Source organism: Emydura macquarii, unplaced genomic scaffold (assembly GCF_026122565.2).
Source record: "Emydura macquarii macquarii isolate MOO-44397 ecotype Brisbane River unplaced genomic scaffold, CSIRO-AGI_Emac_v2 contig_1119, whole genome shotgun sequence".
Classification (NCBI taxonomy): domain Eukaryota; kingdom Metazoa; phylum Chordata; order Testudines; family Chelidae; genus Emydura; species Emydura macquarii.
Genome location: NW_027131256.1, coordinates 15,904,618 through 15,916,667, shown reverse-complemented (window position 1 = coordinate 15,916,667; position 12,050 = coordinate 15,904,618). Strand labels below are relative to the sequence as shown.

The following is a 12,050-nucleotide window of genomic DNA, read 5'->3' as shown; positions in this document are numbered from 1 at the left end:
AAATCCCCCCTAATTCTTCTCTTCTGCAGACTAAGCAAGCCTAGTTCCCTCAGCCTCTCCTCATAAATCTTGTGCCCCAGCCCCCTAATCATTTTTATTGCCCTCCGCTGGACTCTCTCCAACTTTTCCACATCCTTTTTGTAGTGGGGGGCCCAAAATTGGACACAATACTCCAAATGCGGCCTCACCAATGCCAAATAGAGGGGAATGATAACTTCCCGTGATCTGCTGGCAATGCTCCTACTAATGCAGCCCAATATGCTATTAGCCTTCTTGGCAACCAGGGCACACTGCTGACTCATATCCAGCTTTTTATCCACTGTTACCCCAGAAGGTAGGGATAGGATATAGAGTTACTAGACAAGTTGGAGGATTGGGCCAAAAGAAATCTGATGTGGTTCAACAAGGACACGTGCAGAGTCCTGCATTTAGGATGGAAGAATCCCATGCAGAGCTACAGACTGGGGATCAACAAGCTAGGCAGCAGTTCTGCAGAAAAGGACCTGGGGGTATCTACCACTCCCCCTAGTTTAGTGTCATCTGCACACTTGCTGAGGGTGCAATCTACCGCATCCTCCAGATCATTAATGAAGATGTTGAACAACACCGGCCCGAGGACTGACCCCTGGGGCACTCCACTTGTGACCGACTGCCATGGAGCCATTTTAGGAATTTATAGGCTATGAAAATTACAACCTTATAGATTAGAGAGGAGTAAATTATACTCCCCTACATCATAATTTATTAGTGGACTGGAGGATTTAAGATTTAGATCTCAAAAGGCACAAAGGGCAACTATGTGCCCCAATCCATTTAGCCCTCTCAGAACCTCCCCAGTAGTACACATTTCAGAAACATAAAATAAGTTCTACCCTGCAGAACTTGCATTAACTCCAGCAGATGTAATACATCAGCTAAGAGTTAAATCACAAAGGCATGTGGACATACCATTGTAGGGGGGCTTAATGAAAGAAATGGATTTAAAGGTAAGGTTTGGAGACGAGGGACAATAATTCCCAGGTGATTTACGGTGCCTCAGAGTTAGCATACCATTAAGTGAAAAAACAAGCACCAATGGTGGTAGTATCAGCCTCTAAGTAGACAATATACAAAATTAAGTACTGGTGTCAGAATCCAACCTCAAGGCAAGTTGATGAACAGTAGAGTTTAGCACGTCTAATTCCAGAATTAGTTTACAGTCTTCTCCCCCAATATTTTAAACATCTATTTAGTTCACATGGCAAGTATTAGACATTCAGGATAAAAGTCTATTAGCCTATTAGATCGCGTTCATAATGCTTCTTATTGATTCTTCAAAAATATTCGTAGTAACAGTTGTGTTCTCAAAAACACAAAAGGCACACTAGTACTCATGTGGGGTGGGTTTTGAAACTGCAGCTGTCAGCCAACAGAGCAAGAGGACTTATTTCTCCAATCAACTTGTATACTCGTTCCCTCTAAAGGTCAAGGATCCCAACCAGATTGCCAGGGAGAACCCCTGGAAAGTGGAGTAAAGCTGCTTTTGGAATTCAGACAGCTGGGGCCTTGGGAGGAGCAAAAAATGACTCTCTTGTCTACTATCATCGACCCTCTTTTCTTCTGAACTCTTCCTCCATACTTTCCAATGTCCATCTGGTCTCTCCTTCACTTGATCTGGTGGTCTTGCTGGAAGAGGTGAAGAAAGGAAGATTAGTGGGCACAAACATGAAGGTAGAGGCTACACCATGCTCCCACCATGCAGGATATGAACAATTAAGGGGAATAGGTTGATTGTGACATAGGTACCGATCTTACCTCCTGCTTCCTGACCGAAAGTCCCATTAATGCTGATTGTTTAGGCTGTTACCAGGTATAAGGAAGAAGTGGGATGAACAAGGAAAAGACTTGCAGAACAGCCCCACAAGGAAATCTGGATTGATTTCTTTAGGATGCCCATTGGCCTAGCTTTTTTTTTTTTTTTTTTGGCACGTGAAGAGAAACATTAGCTGTTGTCATGGGACCTATCTTCCTCCTGTTGGAAAAAGGCTGGCTGGTTCTTGCTCAAGGTCAAACTGATTGCCACATGTGGGGTCAGGAAGGAATTTTCCTCCAGGTCAGCCTGACAACAACCTTGGGGGCTTTTTTGCCTTCCTCTACAGTGTGAGGGTCACTTGCCAGGATTATCTGGTTATATTTCACTTAATCATTTCCCTGCCACTGCAGGGATCTCGGGCACAGGTGCACCTCGGTCCCTCCTATTCTCTGCCTGTGGCACATAATAGCCTTGTCTTCAGTGGGCTGTAATGCTTTGGTCTCATTTCGGTTGTTGGGTTAGCGTCTAGGTGCTGGGTAGTGTTGGTGGCCTGTGATTTACAGGTGGTCAGACTAAATTATCTAGTGGTTCCTTCTGGCCTTAAACTCTATGGACTTTATTCTCCCAAAACTGCACAATTGTGATTTGCTTGGTCATTTCCCATTCCAGCCATTGCTCTTTCCCCAGTTGCTTTTAAAAGTTAACACTTATTGTCTTAGTATGCCTGTGATACACCTTAAACATCCCTTGCACTAGGCTTTCCAGACATGCTAAGTACAATCTCACTCTCCATCTGAACAGATACCCTGTATTTTCTATTGCAACAAGTAGAATTTGTGGACTTTTTGAAGCTAAGGCATTTGTGCGATCTGTCATGGATGTAAAGAAACTGAAGACCCACCAAACTGTTTATTAATATGATTTTAATAGAGATATTCCAGATACAATATACTTTTTGTTGCCCTTTGCCCATTTCCAGATTACAAAACCGAAGGCACATATCTGTGAATCCACGGAGCAAAATTTGACACCCTTGTGTATACACCAGGGAAATTTGGTCTTCCACAGCCATAGCCCCAGCTAACAATACCAGTCAAAAACCATTTTCCGTCACCTTTGCTTCGACATGACAGGGGTCCTCCAGAATCACCCTAAAAAAAAAAAAAAAGAATATTTTCGTTATGGATATTCTATGGTAAAGAGTAATAAAACCTGTGCAGAATTCCACAGTATGTGCTTGGGCAAAACTCCATGGAGCTCAATGGAAATTTTGCTTAAATAACGACAAAAATTTGGCCCATTAGGTCTGATTAAGAATAAAAGAAATGAATTCAGTTCAAGACAATGCAGATCATACCTATACATTTGTATCACCTATACTATTATGTATTCAATATTTCCCATCATCTAACTTGCACTGGAAACTATTTTAGAATTCTTTAGAAGTTTATTTTTCACCAAAAGTAGGGATACCTACATTTGCTATTGAAAAGTATTATCTTTATTAATGATTTTAATGTATTACATTTTAGGATTCAATATTATCCTTCCAATCTAGAACAAAGACCAAAATTCTCTTATCTAATATATGCACCTGTCCTGTTGTCTACTAACGTACCAGCAGCTGCACGCATGCATCTGCAGAGCAAAATCAGGCCCTAGCTGATTAGTCCAACCAAAACCAGTAATATTCCACAAATAGCTTTTTTAGATTCCAACCCAAAGTATGAAAAAAGATTTAAATGGGAACAGGCTTGGACCCTTAAGTCAAACACAAATAGAAACAATATGGAGCTCATGAATGAGAGATAACTCATCATATTAGTTTGTATTGTTTTTCTCTCTTTCCATGACATTGTACAGTTTAACCGGCCTCAGAATGGAGAAAGTGTTTATGGCCAGATAAAGCATTTGAAAATAGGGGAATATAATGAAGAAATCTGCTGTGAACTATACTAACCCTTACAAAGCACAAGGGAACCACAATGCTATAAGACAACACAATAGCAGTTCTGTCTCCATCACTAGGGTAACTCTGGTAACAATACCATTTGCATGTTTTCAGAGAAATAGATGAACCACGGTATAATTCCTCCACATTCAAGATAAAAATCTAAAACCAACATTAAGATTCAAGTCTACTCTACTTTAAAAATTTGCCCCAAATCTGGCATTTGGTAGCCAAACAAAGGTTCATCAGCGTAATTACTACAGCCGGTCAAAAATTTTCCAATAACAAATGCTAAATCAATGTGTTTCACTGAAGTGTACTTATTTCATCCAATATTTTGCAGAAAACTATTTAAATGTTGTGTTTCAACTTAACTTTTTTGAATTTTATCTTATACAATACAACAACAAAAACATAGAAGTCAAAATGAAAATCAAAAGATTTTGGTAAGGTCATTTCAATGTTACCAAAACAAAAGTTCAGAAATTTCAACTCTCTTGTACCAATCTGGGACAAAGTCAAAATTCTGAATGTCAGAATTTCTCATAGAATGGAAATTCCAAGTTTTGTCTAGCTCTTGTAATTACAAAAGTGAGACAGCAACAACTTGCACCAGTGGTGCTTACCCCAGTTTTCAGTATGACTAAGCACCACTGTTGCAAATTGTGGCTTTCCTTGACTATGTTTGGCCAGCCACCTACATAGCCGCAGTTGTGTAAACTCTTGAGGGGTGGATTGGGGCAAATTCCTTATGTAGACAAAGCCTTAAATACTTATTTTTCACTATCACTTTCCAACAGTAGCAAAAGGACAGGACAGGATTATGACCTAATCCCACTTCCATCCTGGCCAGTGTAGGCCAGGATTTAAAAAAAAACAAAAAACAAAAAAAAAAACCCTCATATTTCAGCCCTCAAGATTTAAAGAGTAGATATACTCAGGTTAGTGACTGAGCAAAGTAATGGTACAAGTGAAATTATGGAAATACAGAATTCCACGTTTATTGTTTCTCAGTGACTCCAGATCAAGTTTGCTATTCTCTTGTAAAATTATGCTTGCTTGCACTTCAACTGTCAACCCTGTAATCTCAGCCTGGGATCCAAGACTCAGGCCAGGTTCACGCTTTCTTTTAGATCTTCATCTGTTAGATCCTCAGGATAAATACTGCATAAATATTGTCTTCAGCGATACCGACACGTGTGTGACCCATTGGCTCTGTCACTGAAACTTAGTAAAGAGTATTATTGATGCATGCAGAGAAGCAGAACTCAGCTTTGTCTCAGCTATGTTGATTTTGTAGTGCTAACCAGAGAAGTAGTTCCTTTCCCACCACTGCCAACACAATGAATGCCACTGAAGTCTGCACAAAGATGGCAGATCTACTGATAAAGAGATCTGTTTTGCACAGCTGTTTTTCAGAGCAGAACTACACATCCATCGAGTCAGTTAACCATTAATAAAACATTAGCCACTAGTTCTTTAGCACTTCTAGTGCAACAGGGAAAAATCAAAGGATAATGATTTAATTTGAGCAGTTTAAAAATACGTACTTTGCAGCCATCTGTCTTCCCAGACATCACCCCTGCACATAGCATCCGGGCTGTGATAAGCCCATATATGGAATGACACAACGTTTGGCCAACAATTTCTACCTCAGCTTTCTGCAGAACTGCTGAACCTACGTCATCTAGAAAACATATGGAAAGAAAGCCAGCCTGATTTAATAGACTTCAAAAACATTAGCTGTGTATTTAACAATAGTGCAGCACCTACTGGCTAACACTTAACTCCTGTTGCTCCAGATCTAGGCGATTATCTCAATGCAGCCCATGAATATAATGTGGTGTTCAATACAAATGCAAGGACAGCTTGTGTTAAACAATTAAATTCTTTTCTTTTTAACTTTACATCCATCCAACACCATACAGGGGTTAGTTCCATGTACGTTTAATCCAAACTACATGAGCACATGAGTTCCTACCTCGTTCCACAGAAACTCTAGCCAGCTGAATTCTTCAAGCAGGAGGTCCCGTTACCCTCAGAACTAACTTTCTTAGGGAGGTTAACTCCAGACACCAAGACACTATTTCTAGCAGCTTACCCCCTTCAGGCAGGAAGAACAGAACAGAACAGAACAGAACACACACACTATAAGGCAGTAAGGAATCCTGCCCCCCCATTTGAGTGTAGCCCTGCTTAATGCAAGGAAGAGTGAAGACTAACCAGAGACAAGTCAAATTCAACCTTGGGGTGAACCAGTATATCTTCATTCAAATCAATGGAGATGCACTTGCTTACACCAGATGCAGTTTGGCCCTACAAGTGAATGAAAGTAGAAGTTCACCTGCTTCTTGCCTTTGACCCCAGCCTGTTATCCAGCACTTCTCGCCCCGGCGTGTTTTATGTGAAAGTGGAGGTATGCAGATTGGCTGAATGACATGTTTCATTGCGTCAGGCCATGGCACGCTTAGCTGTAGCAGTGCAATATCATAGTCATAGTTTCTGCTGTTATAGTATTCGTGAACAATGATTCTTCTCACTGTAGACACAAACTTGGCATATCCTTGAGTGCGCATTCCTAAGTGAGCAGTCCAAGTTCGAGGGTCAGATAACCTAATTGAAAACGGATTAACATACAATCAACATTCAAAACACACTCTTTGGGAACATATTCAGGACAAAAAGTCCATGGAAACCCTGGTGTTAAATTATGAAATGGAGTTTTTTTTTTAAACCCAAAGAAAGAGACCAAAACAAAAACCAATGAACTAACAGGATACATATGGGTATCACTGTTTACCCAGAATGCTTTTGCTTTTGCTTCCTATTCTCTTTCTGAGCTTCCTTGCTGTCTTACCTACATCATAATTCTTTGGGACAAGGACCTTGTCCTCACACCTACCCATGAAGCATCTAACTTGCTGTTGGTGGCATACAGTTACTAATACCACATTGTAGATATTTGCATAAGGCCTTGTCTACACTGATGGCAGTGTGTAGGGCATGTGTAGCTACATGCTGCAGTGAAAAGCAGGCTGCGTCCACACTGTATAGTGTAGCTACATGTGGCAGTGAATGGCGCTGGCAGTGGGACACTACACTGTTAAAAGTAGAAAAGGGAGGCCCTGCTTGGGCATGTAGAAAGCCATGTAGGGTATATACCCTAAGGCTCTGGCAGATCTTTACCCACTTATGTCACGCCTCACTGAATACACAGTTACTTACACTCATGCTAGGAGAGCATGCAGTATACATACTCAAAACACCATCATAAATGTAGACATAGCCTAAATTAAGTTTGTGTGAAATGAAAGGTAAATTTGAATACTAGACCGCCAGCATCAGTAGAACATCTGTCTATGTGAAGGGGGAGGGGCTATTTCTGTAAGAGAATACTGGTTAAAACCCCTAGTGATTTAATTCCTAGTGTTAAATGAACTGAAATCAAGTGACAGTATGCAATGAAATCCTCCTGTACAATATCTATCAGAAAACACCACATTCTGAGGTACCAAAAATGTTTCAGGTGCATTAAGCGGACGTCATTGTTTACCTGTTTCCTTGAAAACAATGAGCTGCTGACAGAAGCCACTCCCTAGATATCACCGATGCCCCGCAATAAGCAACTCCAACAAAATGGAGGCTGACTTGCCAGGGCCATTCACCTTCTTGTGCATCAGAGCCTCCTATGATTCGATGGTAGATATTGCTGATTTTACTACTGCCGCAGCCTTTAAAAGAAGATTATTAATAATAAGCTTATTATTTCTATGACAGTAGCACCCATCACACACAAATATGCTTCCCAAGCAGAGGAAGAAAAAATCCTTCTCCCCCGTCTCCTTCAACAATGGCATTTTGAAATGCATTTCACTGAAAGACCCTGAATTGAAAACCCTATCTTTATCTTACTTATTCATTGAAAGAAAAGTTGGTCTTGTGGTTATTGCACCAGTCTGAGGAGTTCTGGGTTCTCTTCCTAGCTTTGCCACAGACTTCCTGAGTAATTGTGAGCAAGTCATTCACACTCTGTGCCTCAATTCACTATCTGCAAAGATATTGTGAGGATAAATTTACTGTGGGTGGATATCATTTTCATTATATAAAATGGACCTGAAAAAGAAACAGATGCCACCCCTACCCTCTGCCTCCCGGTTGGGCCTGAACCTGACCTGGAGAGATCCCTTTTCGTGGAGATATACAGCATTATTGAACAACTAATTCTTGCCCTTCTCTTGGAACTGTGAAGAAAGGGGCAACTGAGTGACAGCCATAATGAGGGTTTTAGGATTTGGATACTTGTCCACTCAGAAATGAATTGGGACCAAAAGTTTATTTATTTCACACAGATTATACATGAAGTAGTCAATAAATCTGGAGTCTGAAATCACTGTTACCAGCTCCTGTAAATTTAACATGAATACAACAATTTTGGCCCCTGCTATGGGCAGTCTCACAATGACATGAAAAGCTCCTCTCATCATGTGACTTAGGACACAAGAGAAAGATCCCCGCACCACAAGGCCCTGTAATCTAGAAGCAGCAGCAGCACTAAACTACAAGTCAATAGACCATGAGCTCTAGTCCCGGCTCTTCCACTGCCTACTGTTAATGTTTCTGGGCATTTCAACTGCAATGATGAGCCAACTTTTTTTAAGAGTTTCATACCTCAGGGGTTAACTATGGCTCACCCATCTCACAGATGAGGTAATTAAGAGCTTGCCTAAAGTCACTACAGAAAGATCTGGGACTAGAATCCAGTTCTCTATGAGAAGAGAGCTCAGTCTCATTTTGCCACAGTCATTCAGAAGGAAAATGGCAAATTAGGTGCTTCAATTAGCTCCACAAACCATGTGGCTCTGTCTCACTCTTTAGCAGTTAGACCACTCAGGCATTTATGACACCACCACTACTTCCACGCTAAGAGCTCTGGTTTTTTAAACTCAGCTGGTAGAGGCTCATGCTTTTAGATCAACAGCCCTTGGTTCAGCCCTGTTACATTTGATTGTGTTATATTTTAATCACTAGAGCACAATCTGTTCCCAGAGCTAGGAAACAAAACCAAGGAGCCTAACAACCACTGCTGACTCCCTCCCAGATACTTGTGCATTCCACTGATAGTGTATTTGTTTTGTCTCTCTCCATAGACTGGTCTACATCAAAGATAACAGCATGCCTTCCCTCTCACCAGTTACTCGTATAAAGTTTAATTGGAAGAGGTCTGTGGGAGGGATCTGCAGATTATGTGCTTCTGAGACATGCAGGGATAAAAAAATATACTTCTGTATCCCAATTAATGTAAGGAGCCGTGGATCTTCTATGTTGCAGAAAACTGGATTTAGAAATGATTTTGTTGTATTAACACGTTTTACTGTTGTATTTTTATAGCCGGTTTTGGTTAATGGGAGCCATCACTTTAAGAACAGGATACGGCCAATACCGCATCCAAGACAGAGCAACGTGTGGATCATTCTTCCTGTAGTCCCCGAGAGTAGTGGAGGACCATATCATACCTGCCTCCAAAAAGGTCAGAACTGAGTTAATAAGCTTACCTTTCCACAAAGCAAGGCCTCATTTTCAAAGGTTGTTTGGGGAGCAGCTCCTATACAAAAGGAGTTGGGCTAGTCCCATTTCTAGCTCCCATATCACAAACTCACTGCCATGCTTTGCACGAGAATGTAACCTCTTCAGGTCAGGGATGATTGTTTGTACAGCACGTAACAATGAAGTTCCAACCTTGACTAGAGCTCATTTATACAGGACAAAAAATAGTCTCTCTCACTATAAATTAGCAGGAGACAGAGACAAAAATCATGATTTAAAATTTTAAATGTCATGATATTTTGGTGTCCAGCTTATGTTTTGGGATTGGCAATAGTGGGGTGTGTAAGTGAATGATTTGCTGGTATAAAGAGATGTGAATATTTGTTGTGACTTTTATTTGTAGCTAAAAGTCAGATTGAAAAAACCAACCAAGATTTTACCTTTTCATCATGCCAACAAAAGATTTTTATTACTATTAATTACATGTATTGCAGTAGCACGTAGGATCCCAAGCACTGCACTAACAAAACATGAAACCTGCCCTGCCATAGGGAACTTACACTAAGTAATGGAAGAGCAATGCAATAAACAAAATAAAGAGATGCCACTTAGATTGGGCTGATCTTCATTATATAGCATTTTTTATGCTTTGATCTTCATTAAAATAGTTCATGTGTCCATTTAAGTTGCAAATGATGCTGGTTAACACCTGACACTAAAAGGAGCAGGGTACACTTTTCAGAGCTATTTTTCTAATACCTGCAAATTCAGGCAGATATCAGTGCATTCATTTATCGCTATATTCCATGCTGTACTTTTTTCTGTGCATACAGGATGGTTATCCAGTGATGTATTAAGCCCTCTATCTTTCACTAGCACACAGTTTATAGTAAAAAAAAGTGTCAGGGAACAAGTTAAGATTTTATGTAACTTTTCAACATAACTGCTTATCCTTGACAGCTCTCTCTTCTCCCTTCAAATCTACCATGACCCTCAGAAAACTCACATCACCAATGCTTTGTTGAAGCATCCATCATCTTCATAAGGTTTTGACAGTCATGTAACAGGAACATATTGTCTAAATTAAGTGATTGAGGAAGCTTGGGCATCAATTAAAAAAATTCTGCTGTGCGCGCAAAATCTTAAATAGACTAGAACTGATTATTTGACTGGCTACCCAACTTCACTCTGCAACTAACTCTGCTCTCAGACAATAATTTATTTTTAAAATAGAAGATTAAAACCACACACACACAAAGTTTGAGTTAAGGCTCCTCACAACACAAAACAACCAAAGAAGTTCCATGATAAAACAAACCATACCCAATATCACCAGGTTTCCAAGCTTCAACTTATTACTATTACAATGCTCAGTCATACACATTCACCACCGAGTAGAAAGTGTATGTACTTTAAATAGGGAAAATACATAATTTAAATATAAAAAGCTGAAGTTTGAAGATTAATATTTGAGAGAGACTCTTACTGCAGTTGCTTTCATCACTTCTATCAAGGCAGTCCACTCTCCCATCACACTTTGCATTTTGCTTTCCAATGCAAATATTGTCTCTGCACTTGAAAGTACGGTTGGTGCAAGGAATACCTGAAAGAAAAAAGAACCATACTTCTGGGCTGTGAATCCAACATTTTAGATTAAGAACTCGTCTACACTTAAAGGGCTGGCCAAACCCGCACCACCAAGTCCCCTATTGGATATGAAGCTTATACTGGCAAGAATTGAACAGAGTAAGCTATACCAGCAAAAAGATATTTTCCTGGTATAAGCTGTGTCTCCAATAGGGCTTTTGCTGGAATAGCTATGTTGGGATGTGTAATCTTTTTCATGTTCCTAACCAACCAAGTTATGCTGAAAAAATTTAAGTTTAGGCCAGGCCTAAGTGTAGACTGGGCAAAAAAATGAAAGTCATTAATAAAGAAGTCCGTGCTTTTTATTACAACAGTAAGTTAACCATAGCAAGTCAATGAGGGAAACTTTAATAACTGAATTTCAGGTAAGATGCATTTCCAATCTGTGTCCTACATGTCTTTTCCTGTTCCTTCTTGGTTCATGAAATACTCATTTCTTGCCAGCACAGAAATATCGTGTGAAATTTCACATGGCTAGAATAAAAGTTCAATAGGCCTAAAACACCACTAGCTTGTACAAAGTATTTTGTAGCATTTCCCCAGTTTTGTTCCTTAGGTATCTTGATCTCATGAGAAAGATTTGTGCCTCAAACAAAACTATGCACATCTGACTCCTAATGAGACATACCCCTTTACAAACATAAACCATTTAATCCTCAAAATAGTCTCTCAGGTTTGTTGTTGGGCTTTTTTACATGCATCTCAGGAAGCTAAGCATCATCTCATACCCACATGAAAAAACAACTATCTAAGAAAACGCATGAGCTTGATTATGCCCTTTTGAGTAACTCATTTGGATAAGATATTCCATCTAGAGTTCAGTAAGTGATGGACAGGAAACATACTTGGCCAAAAAGTAACCTTACTTTCAGTGCAGTTCTGTTCATCTCTGCCATCCTCACAGTCATTTATTCCATTGCAGGCAAGTGAAGTATGCGGTATCAAGAAGCTGGCATTACAATTCTCTTTGGCATCAGCTAGAGTGGGAAGAAAGCAGGAGTTCAGCAATGCAAATATCATGGCCAAGTATGGAGGGCAGCGTAGAGTTTTATTGTTAATAGCACGACTATGATTGCCACCATCTAAAGGATTTATACCATCTTCCTCTAGTTCCAG

At 40.1% G+C, this 12,050-nt stretch overlaps 1 protein-coding gene across 1 annotated transcript in view; it reads right to left on the bottom strand.

Moving 5' to 3' along the window:
- Positions 1-2,705: 2,705 nt before the first annotated feature.
- Positions 2,706-12,050, bottom strand: part of TMPRSS7 (transmembrane serine protease 7) — a 40,967-nt gene continuing 31,622 nt past the window's right edge. Inside the window, exons 11-16 of the mRNA XM_067546398.1 lie at positions 11,801-11,911; positions 10,774-10,890; positions 7,297-7,474; positions 6,088-6,356; positions 5,294-5,430; positions 2,706-2,943 (exon numbers count right to left, since the gene is read on the bottom strand). Coding sequence (XP_067402499.1) covers positions 2,773-2,943; positions 5,294-5,430; positions 6,088-6,356; positions 7,297-7,474; positions 10,774-10,890; positions 11,801-11,911 — 983 coding nt within the window. The 3' untranslated portion in view covers positions 2,706-2,772. The remainder of the gene's footprint in view (positions 2,944-5,293; positions 5,431-6,087; positions 6,357-7,296; positions 7,475-10,773; positions 10,891-11,800; positions 11,912-12,050) is intronic.